The sequence below is a fragment of the Pterocles gutturalis genome, unplaced genomic scaffold, assembly GCF_000699245.1.
Source record: "Pterocles gutturalis isolate BGI_N339 unplaced genomic scaffold, ASM69924v1 scaffold11614, whole genome shotgun sequence".
Lineage (NCBI taxonomy): Eukaryota > Metazoa > Chordata > Aves > Pterocliformes > Pteroclidae > Pterocles > Pterocles gutturalis.
In genome coordinates, this window is record NW_010128274.1 from 20,028 (window position 1) to 42,441 (window position 22,414).

Consider the following 22,414-nt stretch of genomic DNA (forward strand, 5'->3'; position numbering starts at 1 on the left):
TACAGCATCCAAAACAGTTTAGTGTCTGATGGAACAATCACATCAGCTCAAAATTTCAGTATACCACTGGCTGAGCTGCAAAGCATACATCAATAAATATGTATTTAAATATCAAACACTGAGGCACATGGGAGAGGACACAAGATACCTTCCTAAGCGTCAAATTACATTTGGGCACAGGATTCTTAAATCCTGAAAATTATTTTAAAATTATGTTGCCCAAGACTGATGGAACAATCACATCAGCTCAAAATTTCAGTATACCACTGGCTGAGCTGCAAAGCATACATCAATAAATATGTATTTAAATATCAAACACTGAGGCACATGGGAGAGGACACAAGATACCTTCCTAAGCGTCAAATTACATTTGGGCACAGGATTCTTAAATCCTGAAAATTATTTTAAAATTATGTTGCCCAAGAAGATACGACAGACTGCAGTTTGAACAAGATGGTCTGTGGCATGAGTAAAATAGGAGTAGTGAAGAATTAGTAAATGACATTAATAAAGTGTAAAAGTAAGCTAAAGGGAGTACTACGAAGGAAAGGAATAAAACTACAAAGGGAAAAGCAGAGAAAAGTTCGCACAGAATGGAGCTCTGTGTTGTTGAGGATGCCATCACTGACTGCCAGCATGAAAGAAAAAAACAGGAAGAAAGCAGCAGCCAAGGAAAGTAATTGCAGGGTGTTCAGCCTCCTCACCTCAAAACCATTTGAACAGTTCAGCATGATGGGTGCCCTACCAAGCAACACGTTCTTTCACTGTGGAAAGTTCTATAATATACGAGTCCTGTTGCAAGAGACATTCCACTGCATCTCCTGTGGCACGCAGCACTGAACTTTAAGAACGCCGACCCAAGCTGCAGCGACAGGACACCATGAGAGAAAGCTACCAACTGCCAACTCGGGGGTGCACACGCAGTTCCCTTGACTGCAGGTTCAAGAACAGCACCTCGCAATTACCATTAAAGCAATCTAAACCATCCAGTATGACGTGCATGGAAACCATAACATTCACAAATTTCTTACAGCATTAAATTCTCCTTGGTGTTATATTTTATGCTTTTCTTTCTTCAGTTACAATCACAATAGAATATTCAAGTAGTACTGTAACATACTCTTGCTTTTTATTTACTTAAATAGCAAAAACGATCATGTAATTTCAATATAAAATTGAACAGAATCAGCTACAGTACAGCACTTCCACAGACTCTGAGAATTCACATAAGCAGCAGATGAATGCTATTCAGTCTCTCCAAGCAAGAAACAGTTGTAACTTGGACAAAGCCAAATACTCTAAAAGATGCAAGCGAATTGCTTATCTACAGTTTAAAATGGCATTTAGCAGCATGTAAGTTCTTGCAGCCAGAAAATAAAGCCCTTAGAAGCATGCATAGGAAGTTTCATAAAAGATGACAATGACTGTTTTAAAGAAGGAAGAGGCAGCTCCGAAGTGTAACAAAATTGCCCTCTGCAAGTAAAACAAAAACATCCAACCACAACAAACACAAGATTCACAAAATAAAAACACAGCAAGAAACAAACATGAAATAACTAGAACTGGTCCGAACAGAAGATTAAAAAAACCCAAGGGGGACAGATGAAAAATTTTGAATTAGAAAGACAAATGATCACTCAAGTCCAAGTTTCCACTTTGTTCTAAAGTAAGTGATAATTCTTAAGCAGTGTAGATAATTTCCACCTTCTCTCCAGAAGGGAGCTAATGCACTGCTGCTACTGGTTTGCTTTGCATTATAAAAAGACATAACAAGCTAATAATATTTACATGTAATTACTGGAAGTATCTTGTGAAGTAACTGTGGCTGACTGAGGACAGCCAATCTACTTCATTTTATGCACCTGACAGTCATATTTGCAGTTCTGCTTTTTTATTAACTGCATATGACCTTCCCCAAACAAATAATTAGGGTTTTTTTCTCCCCAAGAAGTTCTAGATTTAAGCTTTCAGTTTGCTTCCCAAGAGGTAGAAATAATTTCTAATTAATAATATTTTTAGACTTTATTACTTGGAAAAGCTATCTTTAGGCATACTTGGAGCATTTTTTTGTCTTGTCTTAGGTTTGGAAAGTAATGGCATAGAAAATCCCTGAACCCAAACTTTGTAACTCGTCAGTTTAATTTCCCAATTTTTTTTTTCCTTTTAAAAGGAGGATTACAATCAACTTACCCTCTTTGCCTTTGAATCTTTCCTGGTCATATCTGTTGTAGGCAGCTGGAATAGGTTGCTTATTTCGTAAAGTGGGATCCTAAAACAGGTTAAATAAGATTTGTAAAACATACTAAAATATATTTGAGGGTTTTTGAACTTCATAAAGTATTACATGGAACTCAAGAGTATAAAAATAGTTCACTTCTGTAGGAGTTTCAATGCATTTGAAAATTTCTGATATGTTTCCCTTCAACATCCACTTACAATCTTACAGAAATCACAGTTCAGAAGTACGTACTGCAAGTAATGACAACAACCTGAGGCAAAACTAAAGTAGCAGTAACAAAATAAATTAGCTAAAACCTGTAAGTTTTATGAAATCATGGAGTTTTTGCAATATCTCAAGAATTATCAGGGGAAAAAAACCTGTCAACTTACAATTAATGATTAAGCTTTCAGCCATACACACAAATGTTCCTTGCCAGCCTGGTTAAGCTAAAATACTGTTAAATCTACAGAAGAGAAAAAAAAAAAAAAAAAAAAAAAAACAAAAAACTAGGAAAGAAAGGCTTTCCAGGAAAAAATTTTTGAAAGAACCTATCTAGAGGCGCACTAAATACCAATTCAAACTTGTCTGTGCATGGCTTAGTTATGTATTCACAACTATTCTGAACAGGACATCTGAATAGTCCCATGCACGATTTATAAAATCCAACACAAGGCAAGTATTTAAATGTTGGAATTCATCTTGTTATTTAAATTCAGTTCTTTGCTAAATGCAGTAGCAGCAAAAACAAATCCAAATATGATTAAATAGCTTTTATAGCAGACTGCCACTGAGTTCAAGAATATATTAAGTTTAATAGAACTCAATAGTAAACACCACAATACAAAACAAATCCTGCCTAATACCTAGATAGACTTAAACAATAAAGCTCCAAGTCTGTCCTCCTGATTTATTACAAGCAAAAGAAAGCTGGTTCAAGCTGTTCCCACTCATGACTCATGTTCCAGATTCTTAAACATTTGCTACCCTAGCTGTCAGAAAAAACAGCAAAACATTTTGTTTGAAATGGCAGTAGTCTCATCTAATACATTTTTTGCAAATAGATGCAGGGTGTCGCTAGTGGTTGATAGATGCAGAAGCTGGCACTAGCACTTTAATCTCCAAGTAACAAGAACATATTGAACACATTAAACGAGTATATTCAACTCTTTAAATACCAATAAATGTAACTGAAGTCAAAGAATATCTGTAAGTTTTGCTTGAAAGTTCTACACTCATTGGAACCAAAACAAATTTCATATTTAATAACGACAAGACACTCTACTCCCACTTTTGGGGTCACAGCCTTCACATTCAAAGTGCTGCTCTTACCGTTGGTGCTGTATTTGGTGCAGGTCTTTGCTCAGGTGCTCGGCCTTCTTCTCTGGCTTTTACTGATTGAAGAATTGCAAAAATATTTTTGGCAAAGTTCTGAAAAACATATCAGATACCCATGAACCTTTCTATCTTCATTACGTGTAATAACAACACACGTAGAAGACACCATCTGTTTAACTTGTGCTTCACACAAAAACAAAACTAACACACAAATTTTGTATATAGATGTTTTATTACTTTTTCTGTGACAGGATCCAAACATAAATAGAGTTTGGATCACATACGGATGGGCAGAGCTGCTGCCAGGACAGTAAAGGACTTCCCAGCTCCTCTGCTGTGCCCATGTCCACAGGGGCAGGAGAAGCTGGGAGGGAGCACAGCGCCAGTTACCAGCCCAGAATTCAACCTTAGGTTTAGGATTGAGACACAAATTGGCCACTGGTCTATTCCATATCATGCACGGCATGCTCAGTATAGAGATGAGGGTCCGTCCGCAAGTTCTCTCTCTTGTTCTGGGTTGTTTCCCTCTGGGTCCCCTCTCTCAGGGTTGTCCCAGTCTCCCAGACACTCAGGCTCTTATCTCTGTTCTGGGATTGCAGTTTTGCGACTTTCCCTGCTCCAGGATCGTTAGCCAGGAACAGGCTGAGCCTTGGCCATCGGGTGGTGAGCAGTGTCACTGTGTATCACTCATTTGTGTATCTGTAGATATTACTATTATCATCATTATTATTTTCAATTTTATTGTAGTTTAGTTACTAAATTGTTTTCATCTCAACCACAAGTCTCTTCTCCCTTCACCCCTTTTATTCTCTCCCCCATCCCCGGGAGGGTGAGCAAGCAGTTGTTGGGGTGTTGGCTGCCAGCCGGGGCCAAAACTATGACACTGTTCACTGGCTTGATCGGGAACAAGGGATTACACTGCTGTGACAGAAAAGTGATTGAGGAGGAAGTCTACTGCAGGTACCAACTGATTTGCAAAGCCCTGCAGATTTGCAAGACCGCTAAATTTTCATTGTTCTTCCCTTCAGAGAGATCAGAACACGAACATCCCCTAGCTTCTGCCCTAGATTTAGTTAAACTTAATACCAAATGCAATGTTTTTATTACTAAAAACTTCTGATCTGGGGGACAGAGCAAGAAAAAAAACAAACCACTAACGAAAATACCTGTTCCTCTGCATTAAGTTTTAACAAAATTTGAACATGCTTTAAAAACGATGCCTAAGAAAATCCTTAGCAGGTAGGAGGTTAATTCCATCAGTTCTCATTGTTAAATGTTTAGACTGCTGCTACTCCCATCAAAGCTCTCTTTGTTGATTTCAACCATGTCTGCACCTTATAATACTAATTCATCATGTTGGGGGGGAAGAGGCAACATGTTTCTGCAACTACAAAACTGGGCTTTTGATATTTTCTTAAATTAAGCCCTATCATAATATGTTTTTCTGTCCATCCTCACTCATGCCTCTGAACAGAGGGCTCACGCACTAGATGTAAATCAGACAGAAAACAATGGTAGTCAACAGACAATCAATAACAGCAGTCAGGGTCAGAAAAACATCGTCAATCATCTTACAGAAAAAGTCACATAGATACTTTAAGAACGCCTGCAACAGTATGTAAATTCTCAAAATTTACTGTCACAGATGCTCTGTTCCTTGCCAACATAGTGACTAAGATACACCAAGTGAAGTTACTAACACTGGTGTTAACACCAGGCTGTTTGAGGAGAGATACCAGAGCAAGTAGCACCAGCCTGCTCTGCTGGGGACGACTTAATGAAGTCACATCACTAACAAAAATCCCTTTGTAGTAAAAATACTTCCACTTAAAAATATCAAAATTTATTCTGAAAAATAGCACTCCTCATTCTGCAACCTATATTTAATTCCGGTAACTAGCCATAACCCTAATGCTCATTAATAAGACTTCTAATCACAATAGCAGATTTATCAGCCTAGCAAAAAAAAAAAAAACCACAATTTTTTTCTTTTTCTAATAACAAAGGAGAAATATTGATTTCAACTTCAGAGAAAACCATTCTTGAGGCAAAAAAAAAAATAATTATACTTCACCTCAATCTTCTGAACAAAAATAAAAGATTAAATCTAACATATAAAACTAGAAGCATATACACGGTTACAGAACATGGCTTATAGGGCTTCAAAACTTTCCTGTAGCCGAGTTGTAACCAGTTTTTAATCAGATTTTACATTCATGACATGAAATACGTAAACAGTGTTCAGGTGGTCTCGTAAAAGTACAGCAGAAATTAAAAAAAACTGTTCATATGGAACATGAACCGATGAACTGCACTTTTACAAGAAAGCATCCTGCATATTTACATTTAAAGCACATATTTAAATCTGGACTCCTTTATTTAAAGGCATCGCTCTCCAATGCCTAAGAATCAGAATCGTGCCTGGTAGCAATGTAAGAGTCTTCACAGTTTTACTGTGCAAGCCAATACAGGCTAAAGTTGAGCTTGGGAACTTAGGCTATACCATGCCTTTACACTTGTGCACAGTTATTCTAAAACCATACACTTATTCCATTCGAAAGCACCAATCAGGATACTAGTTGTTATTAACCTGACACACCTTCATCTTTCCAATTTTGCTGTTCTAATCAGGATACTAGTTGCTATTAACCTGGCACACCTTCATCTTTCCAATTTTGCTGTTCTCACCACTATTGTGAAACACGGAACAATTCTGCCACCTAGAGCCCACACAGAAAATTGCTTTTACAATCTAATAATTTCTATTTCAATTTCCAAAATTTTACTCAGACCTTTTAGCTGTCAAAAGTGCTTAAAATACTATTAGTCTTGCTATAAAATTATTTTGATTGAAATATTTCGAGATCATATGAAAGATTTTACTGAAACGATGATTATAACTGCAGTTTTAATCCCCTCACAGGTGACATCCCTGGTAAGAACGCTCAAAAGGCATTAGAGCAATGATGATTATAACTGCAGTTGTAATCCCCTCACAGGTGACATCCCGGGTAAGAACGCTCAAAAGGCATTAGAGCAAAAATACAAACTGAAAGTAACTGAGAAAGATATTTCTTACTACGATTAGCTCAAATATGTTAGTTATTGTTAAAAAGATCACACTAAGAATAAAAGACATTAATTTAAAAAATAAAGTATGTAAATAGTAGCTGCAGTGGTAATGTTTTCCAGGCGGTAACATAAAACTAAAAATATTGACCATCATAAAGATGAGATGCATTTGGGAAAATGAAAAGTCCTGCTACTTAATACTTATGTACTTATGGCAATACAGAAAAGCAGAGGAATAATATTCTGAAACAGTTCAGAGCAAGACACTGTATGAGATCGTACCCTTCTTGTAACATAACGCAAGCAAGCATCTGAAATTAGTATGTCTGCTTTATACAAAAAAGGCCACCAAAAAAAACCAGTGAGATGCTTACAGCAGCAAGACACCTTGTCCAAATATCCATCTACAGAAGAAATTATTTCCACTTTTTCTTCTCTAAACTTCTCTCCCAGCTGTACCTGGTCTGAAGAGAGCAATTCCCTCACTTTGATTTTTGTGCGTGTTTGTGAAGATTAAGAATGAGAATTGGACAGCAGGAAGAGTGAGGACAAACAGAAGAGATTAATTTCTTAAAGCCTCCAACAGCTGTGGCTGTTAAAAGAATGGTAAAAGAATTCAGAACCAGTTCTTCAAGTACTTTTACTGCTTTTGAAATGCGACAAAATTTTCAGTTGGTTAGACTATCAGTTGACTCACCAAACCAACAATGTTATGTTGCATGCCTTTAGTCAAACCTGGAATTAAATTGCTTTAAAGAATATATCCTCCCTAATAGCTGTAAAATTAAGCTACTATGAGAGGAAAAAAACCTTAGACTAAACAGATGCAATTTGGCTCTGAAAAGTGGTTATATAAAAATGTCACATTATTCATAAAATCTAGGAGACTACGCTACAGACTTGGGGAAGGCCAACAGATGTTTAAAACAGACAGTGCAGGATGACTCATCCACTAGCAATTAAATCAAACACTGTGTTTCCAAAAGAAGGTAGAACTGCATACTAATCAGGCAGAAAATATGGAAAAATACCTCAAAAGTTCTAGGCAAAACATACAAATAAGCAAGCAGACAAATGCAAATTCTAGATATCTTAAAAACAAAAGAGGACAGCTGAACTTCTGAAATGTTACAAACAGTAGGAACCTCACAAAAATCGGTAAAAAGACAGCCAGGGATCAATGCAACATCTGACCAAAAGAGGGTAACAGAGGGGGTCATACAGACAGAGGACCTGTGTGATGCATTAGAGAATGCTAAGAGTCAAATAAACGATGAGTGACAACCAATGGATGACAGTAAATTAATTCTAAACTGTCACAAATCATTACAGCATCACAGCTGTATTGCAAATACAAATGGGACAGTAGAGAGAGAGACTTCCACAGCAGAAAACAGTAATTACAAGAGATTACAGTTACTCTGTAGGTTGGATAAGCGTCAAGAAGGGAAGCGATGCAGCGAGGAACTCTTTAGCTATCATAACCAACTGCTTCTTGGACCAACTGGCCAAAGCAGTCACAAAAGGAAAAGCATCTCTTGATTTAGTCCATAGTACCAACTTTAGAGAAGTAGCTGCTGAAGAATGTTCTACAACAGGAGTATCGATGCACTCAAACTCAACATTCTGGTAAATGAAAAAAAAATCCCTACAGTCAGGAAAAAATCCGCCACTATTTAATTTCAGCAAGGGGAGCTATCCAACAATGACGATGCTATCAAAACACAATTAAAAGCAGCATCTAAAAGGGCTGAATGCAAGTATGACAAAAAGTTCTGAGCATGTTAAAAAAAAGAACACGTCACTGAATACTTAAAAAAAAAATCCTGGAACAGTTCTACAAAGCAAAAAAAAGGCTATTCGAAGTAAAAAGCAAGCTTCAGAATCAGAAAATTTATCCAAAAGGAGGAACAGTAAATATTCCACAAATATAGTTAAGATTATTGCTATCTACATACAATTTTGAAGTGCATCTTGCTGCAGGAATCAGTACTTTTTTTCAAACACATCAAAACCAGAGGAAACCTGCCAGAGAGCTGATAAGGATGGTGGATTATTTTCTTGTTGATGTGGTCTAATCTTCCCAGTGTTTTCTTATTGCATCTTAAGCTATCTTTACATCTTTGTTTACTACAGAGAACACTGGGAAAGGTCACACAGGAGTTTTTCTCTGTGGAGAGGAGAGGTTGAGGAGCTGCCTCAGACTGAAGCAGTTTTTGGAAAGAAACAATAAAATTGACATTTCGGGGTGCTCACTCTTTGTTACCATTCACCCCAGAGTTCTAAAGAAATTCAGATATTAAAGAGTCAGACACTATCTGGCATGTGAACTACTGTTGCAGTCAATTTTGCTTTTAAACATTCTGGAGTATTGAAGAGACTGAAGATAAATCTATAGCAAGCAGATAGTGAAAATTCACAATAAAAAGAACCATCAGGCACATTAGCAATTCAGGTATCATACAGAAAAGTCAAAACAGCACTTGCAGAGGGGTATCTTGCTTCCCTGATCAAAATTCTTTAAATGAACAGGCAAATAGATAAGGAATGATCTGCCTAAGAGAACATATCCAAGTTTCCCAGCAGCTTTTGAGAAGGTCTTCACAAAGGTTCTTTAAACAAGCAAACAAAAAACCAACCAGATAAACCCTACTGACCAACCTACAAACAAAAACACCCCGAGCTGTTCTGGGGTAAGTGTTTCCCCATCTACTTACTCTCACTATTACTTGTACAAAAATAAACATTAACATTGATGATTTCTGTCCATGCTATCAAGAATGCTCCCACAATCCCGCACAAACAGAAATAAAGACATGCTATTGTGTCTATTGCATTCATCAGGCTACTCAAAGTAAGCACCTGCTGGAGTACAAGAACAGGCTTGATCTCTTGTTTCTTGTCTTTCTCCCCATGTGAGGTTTTACTTAAAATCACTACTTCATCTCCCAGTTATTACAAGTATACTATAATAAACCACCCAACTCTTTCTCTAGTATCTTTGCAAGTTTCCCTTGGAAGACATGTAAAGACACGAAACCCATGAATTAATCGCTAAAGGAGGAAAAGCTACTCAGACTCCCTCAGTACAAACACTTCTGATGACTAAAACACTAAAGGCTTTCACCGATCTATCAGCTCTTCAGCAGTGAGATTACTACAAATCTCACGGACTCGGAGAAGCAACACTCACTCTGCGTGTAGCATGCAGGCACATGCCACATACCTAGTAACTACCCCAGAAATCATGAATGACATTATTCTACCACTAATGCCAAGAGACCACGTTGTGAAAATTAGTGCTATGTAAAATACTGTTAAGACAAATGAAAATGGGGACCTCCTTCTAAATATTATTCTCATGAAGAAGTGGTGCAAAGGATGCAATTTGACAATACCCTCAGGAAAACAGACATTTGCAATCTTTCACAAATTGACAAATTGAGAATTTTAGTGCCACATATCACTGCAATAAGGAAAAAACTGTCCAAAGAGAGCAAGCTGACAGCTGTGCTCGCAACCATGTTCTGGATGGCACATAACCAAATGCAGCTAAAGACAGGGATTAAAGGAACAGGAAGGGACAAAAATATACAGAAAAGCCTCCTCAGAGTAACGCCTTCTGGTTTTGTTCATTTTAGCATTTTCTCTCCTTACCTCTTTGGTGTTTTCCACACCTTAGCAGCCTTTGGACTTTCAGCATATGCCATGTTGCTACTACTATCAGTTACTGCCCACTTTTGTGCATTTCAGACCTGCAGGTACTTTCATGCAGCCCTCTCAGTTGCAGGGCTCAAGGCAGCTTTGTTTAAGAGGAATTAAGCGACTACTTGGTATCTGAAGACAGTATTTTGAGATACATTTTAGGCTTACTGCAATGAGGTAAGAATGAACTCTTCTGACCCTGTGTCAGCAGCCCTCCAAGCCTACTTTTACCTAGAACACGAAGCATAATCCCCCCCAGCCATCTAGAGTTAACAAGCTAAAGGTACAGAAAATAGAAAGTGTAGTTTGTCATATGGATCATAAAAATAGCTTGGTATCCAGAGCATTACCTTGCCTGTGCTTTGTAAGATGGTAGTTCTTGTCCTCCACACTCTCTCCCTGCTGACAATATCTCTGGTTACATCCACTTCAGCATCAACAAAACTTCTCTGTTTAAGAGCAGTTATGTCATCATCCAGATCAGTTTTGATAGTGGATCTTTTCTTTGCCATGATTTTTGCTTTGATAGCAGCGATTTTCTCCACTGACATGGCTTCAGACAAGGACCTAAATGAGCAAAAAATCACAGAAGAGATTGAATAATTACACAAACAAGTCTTCTGAAAGCATTTGTGAACGAGTAACTTCATCCTGCTTAAAGTTTATGGCTATGCTATAAATCATAAAACAGCCACCTTACATATACTTGAAGATTACACGAGCTTGGCATTGCTGTGTTGGGCATGAGAATCAAACTATCAACAAAAAACTCCACCCTGGTATTAGCACAAAAACCATAAAAAAATACCAACTGTAACTAGCAGAAGTAAAGACTGCAAATGTACAGCGCCAGGACTAACACTTCCACTGACAACGCCATCCGAATTTCAGCTCCCCATTATTTTTAGTGGATTACAATTTTGTGTCCAGTCAATCAATCCCCGGCTGCCTTGAGGCTTTCAAAGCATTAACCTAAATTTCAGCTGAGGTGCTGTTACATTGACTTGGCCACTTGGAAGATGTGTTACCTTTGCAGAGCACGTAGGCCAAAACAACAACAGATGGTAGTAACTTTGTCCACATTAATCTGTGTTTGAGGTAGCTCAGTTTGGTCCAAGAGCACAACATCTTTATCTGTTTGCTTTTAATTGTAAACACAGAATTTGGTTGCCAAATGGTGAGCTGAACTAAAAAAAAAAAGGACTGAATTGTGCAATCCTAACTGCAAATACCCAATACAATTTTACGTGATTTTTTTTTTTTTGAGATTACTTTGAAAAATGAATACAACAAGTACTGGTTGTGAAGTATTCTCCTTTTACAACTAAGCTATCGGAAAGTGAATGTTTATGTTGCTGTTAAAGTAAGAACAGTGCCAAGCACAGAGTTCAAACTCACTGCCTGTAAATGTTATTTTCACTTTTTTTTAAAAGGGCAGTCTTTTTATATTCAGCATTAAAAAAATCTGTAAATACAGAGTACAAAGTAATTATGAACAATACTCAGTAATCCTCACTGGGGCATTGTCTCATGACTCCAAAACAAAGCTGTGACACACCCAAGCTAGTATCCAAATTATTAGTTTATACAAAACAGTGTGTGTACTTTTTGCTTTTTTGATCCTTAGACTTTCTGATTTTAAGTCAGGCATCACAATCAGATTTTCTTTCCCCTATAGTTTCCTTTTAAGTACACCTATACAAGAAACAGAGAGGAAGAAGACATTCCAAATATGTATTTTTCATGTGGTTAGGTGTAATTATGTATTCTATAAAAGCCTCAACTCTATTGTATTAATTTTTGCAAGGCTAACTGTTAAATTCAATCCCGGCAAAGGACAGGCAAACATTCACAGTATTGTTTATGCTCAAAGAGACAAATTTCTCAAGAATACAGTTACTTTACTATCAAGTAAAATTATTTATCTGCAAAATCCAATGCAGACAAACAGTACATAATCCATACTCATACACCTTAACTGCAGGAAGCATGACTCCCATTTTACACTATGGGAGCTGACACACTAAAGAAATCAAGCAGCTACCTTTACTTTAAGACTTATGAACTCGGGTATTTGAAAATGAACTGCTGCAGTCTGCTATCCTACTAAGCCCAAGATCCTTTGCATCAGCAGCATCTTGCAAGAATTTCATTTCCTCCCTGCTTGGCTTCAAGAAGATAAAGTATAAGACCCAAAACCACTTGTCATTCTTTGCAAAGTTCTGGATAGATACAATGGAAGAGGAAAGGTGATGGGCAAGTTTTTAAGCATACTAATACTGATTACTGCTTACAGCAATGACACCGCATTATTCTCTGGTAGCCTCCTGCCTCTTCAGAGGCAAGAAGCTCACCTCTGTAGCAAGCCAGACAGAGGTTGTGTTACCCTTTGATCTGTTCTCACAGTCTTTTCCTCCTTTTGCATGCAAGACATTCGTCAATACAGCATATTATTCTCTGAAATAGAGAGATAATCTGCTTCCCCTTGCCATTCTGCTCATTGTATTTGACTGCTTAGATAAACACCATGGCAGGAGAAAGCAGAAACAGCAGACTTGGTGGGAGGAAGAGACAACTGTCTGCTCACTTCTGAAGACAAACCAAATCTCATGCCGTGATAGCTGAACTTCCACTCAAGAACTGGAGTATGACCAGGCATGAAGTCCTGCCTCCTCAAGCACTACTGATGATAGCATCTAAGGGAGGGAGAATTTGACAGAGAGCTGCTGGACAGAAGTAAAACTGGCTGTCTTGAATAGCACAAGAATTGTTATCAGTCCTTTAATTAATCATTATCGATAAGAAAAATTATTCCTACCTGATTTGCTCTGTCTGCACGATACCTTCTTTATGTCCTTCCAACCGTGCTGCCAACCGCTCCTTGTCAAGGCGCACACACTCTTCATCCTAGCAGTAACAGTAAGGTTTAACTGCAATTTTTGTACATTCTTTTAAAAAAAAAAAACAACCTACAACTAGAATTTAAGCTATTCAATTTTTTTTTTTTACATTTGCAATGACAATCTTTATTTCCAATTATGTTTTATCTGTGCACTAGCATTAACTGTACAGCTATTGGAAATTTCCTCTCAAGAGCCACAAAGTATAATCAGAATAATGAAAAGGAAACTACCATCCCCTCATAAAGAGCCTTGCTCTGACAACAACTGAGAGCAACAGAAAAAAATCAGTCAGAGAACTTAAAGCTGGCAAACAATGTACACATTCAGGTAGGACAACACACATGCACACATATACATTTAGGGTAAATGTATCAGACACTCAAATTTGCCCAGATATTTCATCTGTGACATTTTTAAAGAAAATAACTGCTCCGAACTATTATATCTTGACACAGAACTTTTATAAATGGCATTCCTAGTAAATATAAAAAAACAAGTCAAGAGTAAGGAAGCCTCTAGTTACTCAAGCCAGGTTTGAGACAGACATGTAATTTGAGCAAGCAGTAGAGAGATGTAATTTTATGCCACCTTTTCAGCTTCCTAATGCTGGTACCACTTGTGTTCAATCTGTCTTATTTCCCCACAAACCTTAAATCAGTATCAAGCCTGCCCTGTTGCTAAAAGGCTGTCTGGAAAGGCTGAAGCCAGCAAAACCAGCCATGCCCATGGAACCAGAGAGCTCTGGTACCTCTACACCAAGATAATCTCCAAATAAATTAAAACAGACTTTACAGACTCCAAGCTGTGAGAGTAGCAAAGAAACAAAGAGAAGATGGCCATAAGCACATTAGGCTAATAGGTAAAATTCTTGATTCTCCAGATTATAATGGTGAAGATCTCCAGTTTCAAAGCATACTGGCATCACAACCACATAGGGTAATGTAGAACAAAAATTTGTAGATCACCAACAGGTCATCTCACAGCAATTGACTGCTCATGAAGTTTTAATCATTCTTACACAGCTACTGTCAAGCACAAACAATGCTCAAATCCAATTCTTGAATAAGGGAATTTATGTGTTTTGATAACTCTTCTTCTAAGAAGAAATCTAAAGCCTCAGTACTCTGAAAATATATACAGCCAGATGTATAAGAAGTCAGAGGAGACAACTGGATGAACACAGTTTAAAAAAAACCCATTAAGAAAAACAGTAAGTCAGTTTTTAAAACCAGGCACAATGAAGTAATACAATGTGAGTAACAACTAGCCACATTGCTTCTATTTAAGAGGTACTTGTGAAAATACACTGTTAAATTAATTACCTAAGACATAGTTTCAGAAAATAGTAATCACAGGGACAGTTTCATATGCTGCTACAAAGAGACTAAAATAGCAGGTATCACAAATAAATATCCATTGACAGAGATAAGACCAGCATTTAAGTTATAATGCCAGCTCATGGATGGGAAATAACTGTAATTGGTCATTAAATGGCACATTTATTCCAAACCCACAGCTCTTAGCAGACAGGTTATAATGCAACAGGCACTTACAGATATGTGGTCAAGCTTTCCCCATTCATACTACAAGATACACCTAGCAACTAAAATTCCAAGTTTAAATCAGAGGCTTAAATTCTAACTCCTTCCAGTTCATGTTCACACTAACAGAAGTACTGTGTGCACCCAGAGGATAGGCAGCCCAACTGATTTCCTACAAAAACAGACAAATACTGTCATTTCCCACCACCCACAATTTGTACTGATGACAGTTACTGCCATTACCTCTATCCTTGGTTTCTTTGCTTCTGCTAATATTTCATCTGCTGCTCTTTTAACTAAAAGAAAGAGAGGATATTAAAAATGCAAGATTGTAGTAGACTTTCATAAAATAAACCTCAAAGTTATTTATCAGTTCATCTGTACCTTGAGTGGACCGTTGAAGACCAATTTCAAGTGGAGCACTTCTGTCTATGCTTGATGAGGTTGCTGTAATCAAACACAAGGTTTCATTTAAGTACAAAAGATCGGCAAAAAGGATTTAAGTGTAAAAGGAAGAAGGACAACAGACAAATTGCAACAGCAGAAATTCTAACTAGATATTAGGTAGCAAAGGTGGTCAAACACTGGAACTGGAGATATTCAGAACCTGACTGAATATGATGTCACATCAGGTTGCTCATGGTTATTTGTCCCTTCTTTGAAAAGGAGATTGAACCAGGTGACTTCCTGGGGTCCCTTCCAACATAAATTAGTCAGTGATTCTATGATCCGTATACACCACATAAAAGAAAGTCACAAAGACAATTACTTTATAACCTGGAATCAAGATCTACTAGTTTGTCCAGTTTTTGGAATAAAGGCAACATGCTGGTCCTGCAAAATATATATAAAAATTATTTACCGCTCACACTACAGAAATAGTCTCATATTCCAGTATACTTAAAATTCTAAGACCACCTACAAAACAGAGCAACTCACAAAAGTAAGCCATATTTATCTTTCTCTCAGAGAAATCTCTTTTCTCCAACTATTTGTAACAAAAAAATTAAGATAATGGAATACCAGGCAAATCTGCCAGACTGACAAAGCAGTGATTTGATATATTTTACTATACTGAAGATTTTATCCCATACACTTGTTGCATCAAGATCGATGCACTACTGAAAGTTTCCCATAGTTTAGAGAAGAAAAACAAATGCTAAGCATTCTAACACAGAACTATTAACCAAAGGATGTTAATATTGATAAAGAAGTCACTCACTTCTCAACATGCATGTAGGAATGCAGCTCCTATCTAAATGCCATGAAAACAGTTAAGTTCAGAACAAAATTTAAAAAATAAGAGAAATCCCAACTTTATTTGGGAAGTTTGACCATATTCAGTTAAGCCGCAAACTGACCATTGTTAGCCATCCCTCCCCTCCTACCCCTCACCTGTCCCAGAAATACAAAGCAGCAAAATGCACTATGTATCCAAGTTAAAAGAAAGCATCACTCACATGTTTCCCCATTTAGGTATGCAAGCAAGTCTTTCCTATCAGGTCTTCTTACCACAGGAATGTTTTCAGTCTGAAAAGACAGCAGACTTGACGTTAAACTGTTATTCCCTCTGAAAGTCTCTTGCTGAAGATCTTTCACTTTTATTGAAAACTACCCATTCATACAAAGACAAGAACATGTGTCCTGCCTCCCAAAAAAACATAACTATCAAGCTTAAAAACACACTTACTTCCTAGAGGACGTTCAGCTACACAAAATGAAGCATGCCATCTGCTACAAAATTGAAAGAGAGAACAGTCTTTCTCCTTCACTTCAAGCTTGCAAATAAGATTAAGAACTAGCTTGAACACACACTTCTCTGCCAGGGGTCAACATCAGTACGCTGAAATGCATTTTGATTTTGTTGCTCCAAGCACACCCAACACGTAGCACTGCTGTATCAGGTAACCACGGGGCACCAGAGAAGATGAAGCATGGGCTTACAGAAAGCAGTTCCATGGAAATCAAAAGTACTTTCTCTCCCTATCTCTATTTGTAGAGCTTATCCAATAACTTCTCTGATGAGACTGAGTACTCCTGAGTCCACTCCAAAGCTATCCTGCTGTGCTTTTGTCTGTTTTCTAGATCCTTGCAATCCCAGGCACTAAAGGATCATCTAGACTGGGACCGCACAACAGAGAGCAGATGGACAAAAGTACTTTTGAAATCATTGGTGCTGGGGACAACTGTGACCGTAGAATATCAAGGGAAATGCTACCACGACTGTTAACATTTAGGTGACAGATTCTTGGCGTAAATGCAACCTGGTGGTTTGAAGGGACAATCTGTTAGAAAGTGAATTGTCAAGAAAAACATTCCACCTTGATAGGGACTGTCATGTGATCCTTGCTTAGAGGCGTTCTTTCTAAACACACACTCTTTGTTACCTATCTTTTTCCCTTTCCCCAGCCAAATTGATACACTTAAATGCTACCATTGTTCCCTGAAAATAACTACGCACATGTTACTTAACACAAACAAGACAAAATAAAATTGTATACGGTCTACTCACTGCAGCGCGGCGGACATAAACAGGATGTGAAAGGTGCACATTGTTGAGCAGGAACAAGATAGAATCCAAAGTGTAGTATTCCCTGGGCTGGCCCTCTTTCCCCGTCCTGTAAAACCATGAAACAAAGATGTTAACATTTAACATCTTCATCTCTGTCACACACACACTTTTTTAGCAAAGTTCTCTTTTCTTTCCAGATGACAGTTCAAAAAGCAAGCAGTAATTTTATTATCAGGCTATTGCCAAACTAGGGAACTACCAATCGTGTTAACAAATATGAGTAAGGGACACATGGTCTTGCAGCCTCTTCACTGAATGAACTACAAAAACTGTCCAAAATGATCCAAAATAAGAGCTGGATGGGTTGTAAAATACACAAGAGGGAAGACTTTGGTAACCACATGAACACATTCTTCCACATCTCAAACGTATTTATTCTGATTATCAAAGGAACTGTCTACCTCATTTGGGATAGCCAGAGGAACACATTTGAACTGCAAATAAAAAAAATTAAAAAAAAAACCACACTACTTGCTTTTCAGGTGCAACAGGACTGAATTGTCACCTCTACAGAAAGTGCAGTGAAGAATTTGGAACACACAAATTCTGTGAAGTCTACAGAACAAAAGGTTCAAAATGGCACTGAAAGGTGAAAGCAAGGAGCAACTAGAAACTAACCGCACACAAAACTAGCAAAACCAAAACAGAGATGCCTTTTAAGCCTAATAAGGAATCTGTTCTGTGTAACAATCTGGAAAAAAAAAAAAAAAAACAAAACACAACAAAACAAAACAAAACAACAATCCCTCAAAACAAGGCCAAACAGGACAAACCCATAGTTTCAGCTTGGCTCCAGGTGCACTATGTGCTGTTCCCCTCTCACACACACAAGATTCTATGATTTGGGAGGGGAAGCAATGCCTGTCTCAGTTTCAAAGCAAAACCTGCTTCCTAAATATTTCAACCACTCTGAGAAGAGACCTTCCCATCAGCCTCCCAGCCCCAGGCAGGACCAGGGATTCTGCAACCCAGACCTGGGAGCTCCAGACCCAGCTCCAGGCAGGACAGCGCTCCTCCACACTGCCAGTCCCCCTCCCCAGCCGGCCGGCTCACCTCCAAGCCCCAGGAAGACAACTCACCAATAAAACAGGCCAAAACTGTCAAATTCAAGACTGCCCCAGAATTTTGCTCAAACCAGAGATTTCAGGAATAAATACTTCCCTTAAAAGCATAAGGAGGAGTCTTCCCTCCAAGTGCAGTGGCTTTACTCATGGCTCACCGTCAGCATCCAAACACTCACCTCAGAAGTGCCAAATCTCACTGGGGAAGGGGGAGGAAATAAAAAAATACTCAACCATAACTTTCTTGAACCTGAAAGAGCTACACGCACATCTACTAAACGCAACAGAAGCGCAAGTCTGTTTTTCTTCATCCTGTGGATTTAACGCCACTACTGCTTTTCTTGCAATTACTTTTCTGAAATGATCTAGATTGACCGTGTCCAGTAACCTGTGCAGGACTCACCACTAGCAGCAAGGTTTAAATCATTACTTTCATAATGATGCCTGAGAAAACTAACACATGAATAGCATCCAGAGAAAATCAATTCAAAATACTGGGAGAACGATAAAATAAAGAAACTGTCACTGTTTCTTCTTTCCAAAAACTTAGTCTGCAGGGGCTGGGGGTGAGCATGCACATTTTGCTGCTGAAGAGGAAGGGCAGAGCCACAGTCTCTCACCTGCTAAGAAGCCAGAAGCTAGCTTCACCATCCCAGCCAACAGAACTGGATTCCTCAGCAAGGAACTGTTGGAGGATTTCGCTGTTTCACTGCTATCTTTGATAGGGTGGTATCGAGACATATTTGGAGCACTGGTAGGAACAAAAGCTTTCCCGACATAGACTTGCCTCTGAACTCTGTGTCACACGGTACAGCTGTCACTTCATTTTAAAACAAACTTTCAGATTATCTCACTTCAGAATAACTCATTATTTCTTTGGAGTGTGCCATATCCACTGAACATTACACAAAAAGTCCAGATGGTCATCTGTTCAAGTTTTCAGCAATATTTAGCAATAAATGGCACAATTCAAGTACTGAATGGTTACCTATTAATTTGAAAACAGTGTTACAAAGCCACAGGCATTGCCAAAGCTCAGCACGGCACAGCTGGTCCTTCATCACTTAAGCCACAGACAAGAAATCCCCATGCTCATTATGGTTCCAAAAGGATGTTTTATTAGGAGGACAAGATACTGCACATCAAAGGGAAAGCATCAGATGGACAAGCAGCTGTACACAAGGGGAAAATCTAAGCCTAAACTGACATTTCAGCATCAGTTTGTGTTCCTTTCAGAGTTTCCAGACAGAAAGAACCTGCTCAATAAACAGAGAACTGACAGCAAGCTGATCTCAAGGTAGCTTACTTTGTTCAGTTTACAAACATTCCAAAGTAGCAAAAGAAAGTAACTCTCTTATTTCCCACATTTGGTAATGGCATTAATTAATTAAGAAAAAAAATAAAATCTTAAGACTCAGACTTCAAAAAGGCCAGTACTTCTATTTTTGCTTTAATGGTTACAAGTTGCATTTCTTAAAAAACCATAAACCTCCAGCTTGAAAACAAAAGGGATACAATGTTTACATAACACAAGCAAGGAAGTTTCACCTGCTTGTTTTTAAACACCAGAAATGTTATTTCTTGCTCCTCCATTCACCCTCAACTTGCAGGCATCAGGATGCAGTTCATTTTTAACGGCTTAATTTTCTCCTCCATGTTCCAAAGCAGGAATTGTTATAAAGGTACTAAAGGCCTGTGTCTCATTCACAAAAGCCAGCAGTAATCTGTAAAAACACAAGACTAGGCACGCAGAGTATCGCACAAATCACAGCACCCGTGACCAGCTGCTCGCTGCTTACAAACTTCTCAGCTGTGCACACAAGCCCCTCTGCTGTGTAAACACAGCAAGGCAGTTTCTGTTGGATTGATCCTTCCTTTGGTTTTGAAACAAACTCTATAATCACCCTGCAGGGGCCACAGATCAGCCATGAGGTTAAAACACACAAAACACCTACCCAGAGACCACCTAGCCTTCCTCATGTGCCAACACGCTGCTTACAAACTTCTCAGCTGTGCACACAAGCCCCTCTGCTGTGTAAACACAGCAAGGCAGTTTCTGTTGGATTGATCCTTCCTTTGGTTTTGAAACAAACTCTATAATCACCCTGCAGGGGCCACAGATCAGCCATGAGGTTAAAACACACAAAACACCTACCCAGAGACCACCTAGCCTTCCTCATGTGCCAACAGCAGTGTTCATAGAATTATTATCCGGAAACTAACTTGGATTAAAATGAATTTCTGCTTCCCCCCCGCCCCCCCAGCCCCAGGTTACTTTTAACCTGGCTCAGTTCCCCAGACCAGCTCCCTGCTTGGCTGACACTTGTGCTAGCACAGAGCGACGGCAGGGCAGGGCACCGCTGCCAAATTCTGACAGCTTAGCTGCTCAAGGAGCCACAGCGTTAAATGTCTGGTGGGACAACTTCTAATTCTAGCAGGCACAGAATGCCAGCACTGCTGCTGGGACTTGCGCTGCTCTCTCCAGACTGGCAGCAGCAATGCAATTACAGCAACTGTTCTGTGGACGCCTAGAGCAGAAATTGAGATCTGCTCCATGAAAGACTAAGCCACTAACAACTGCTCACTGTAAGCACAGTTTGGATCCTGTCGAATGACCTGAATATAAAAAGGTTTTGAACCTTAAAACTTTTTGAAAATGTTACTCATAGGTCCCTGCATCAGTCTGGCAATGACACAAAGTAACAGCTCCTGAACTGTGGTGCCATCGCTCCTGAGCATGGCTTGCAGAACTGGTCTCATCCTTACATTTAAAAATCTTACCTCAATTTACAGATTAGTCACATATAGTTCCACAGTGTCTCTCTCATAAGAAATGTTGTGAATTGACAGCAGTCTGATCCTAGCAGAAGTTCAGAAGCCACTGGTCTGAACCAAAACTTACTAACTTCAGACAAAAAAACACCAAATTCTGGAAGACATCTGTCACAAGAGCAAGGACACAGAGAGCTATCATGAGGTCACTGCTTCTGTTGGATGCAGATCATCCTCAGCTGACCCACAGCTCCTTCTTGACCACGAAGATGGAGCTGCCCTAACGTACATAATAAAGTTCTTCTCTCCAGATGCTATTTATCTTTCGGAAACAATTTGTGGGCCTAATTCAAGCTCTCCTAAGCAGCAGCAGAGTTATGCTAGCATATCAGTTTCTCTGTTCCCTACAGAAAAGCAATGGAACTTGTCCATCCAGTCAACCATTGCTTCGTACTTCCCGGGAAAAGCAGCTTGTAGCAAGGAAACCGACGTGATTGCCTATACAGTTGCCCAACAAAAATAGGACCAAGGCTTTCCAAGAATTTTAAAACTTAACCACTTATGCAAATATTTTTGTCTCTTCAGTCTAGCTACCAGTATCCCCCACTCAGACAGGAAGTGCAAATAAATCCCAAAAGAGTTTCTGAAAGCTTGAAACAGGTAATGAAATAGCACAGTTCTAGTTTTAAATAAAGTGCAAAGTAAACTCTGTTTAAAAAAAAAAAAAGTGTCTACAAGTTAACATAAACAAACAGGTTTCTTTCCTTTCTCTCTCAAACTAGAAGTCAGGATATTGAATCAATCTACTAATCATATCATAATTATGAGAAATAAAAAAAAATAATCCCCACTCATAGACTGAACTAGAAAGGTTTTCTGAGAAATCTGCAGGTTCTCCTGTTTTTCCATCAAGCTTCCCAGGATAATGTACTCTCTTTGATCCGTACCAGAAACATTCGCTGTCTGATAGTTAACAATAAGCATTTTTTTCTCTTGGATTTAAAAAAGATCATTGAAATCCTCTAGACAGGACGTTAAAAGCAAGCAGCTGCTAAACCCAGGGCGGAGGGGAATGAAGAACTCCCTTGCACTGTAAGCAGCACATACCATATGAGAAAATTCAACAGGTATGAAACCCGTATTTTCTAGAAATCAGCATTGCACCCAACGGAACCATCCAGCCACCAGAAGCACCATCTCCGCTTGTTTATTACGACCAGAAGAACTCGGAA

General features: G+C 38.7%; 1 protein-coding gene and 1 pseudogene across 1 annotated transcript in view; both read right to left on the bottom strand.

Annotated features, from left to right (window-relative positions):
• LOC104466215 (parafibromin-like) overlaps nt 1-19,151 on the bottom strand; it is a gene marked incomplete at its 3' end in the record, with an annotated part of 23,824 nt that extends 4,673 nt beyond the window's left edge. The window contains exons 1-10 of the mRNA XM_010079563.1: nt 19,031-19,151; nt 18,558-18,609; nt 17,290-17,395; nt 16,238-16,307; nt 15,162-15,224; nt 15,021-15,073; nt 13,152-13,240; nt 10,684-10,900; nt 3,551-3,649; nt 2,191-2,269 (exon numbers count right to left, since the gene is read on the bottom strand). Of these exons, the coding sequence (XP_010077865.1) occupies nt 2,191-2,269; nt 3,551-3,649; nt 10,684-10,900; nt 13,152-13,240; nt 15,021-15,073; nt 15,162-15,224; nt 16,238-16,307; nt 17,290-17,395; nt 18,558-18,609; nt 19,031-19,151 (949 nt within the window). The remainder of the gene's footprint in view (nt 1-2,190; nt 2,270-3,550; nt 3,650-10,683; nt 10,901-13,151; nt 13,241-15,020; nt 15,074-15,161; nt 15,225-16,237; nt 16,308-17,289; nt 17,396-18,557; nt 18,610-19,030) is intronic.
• Nucleotides 16,767-17,214, bottom strand: LOC104466214 (annotated as a pseudogene).
• Nucleotides 19,152-22,414: the final 3,263 nt, after the last annotated feature.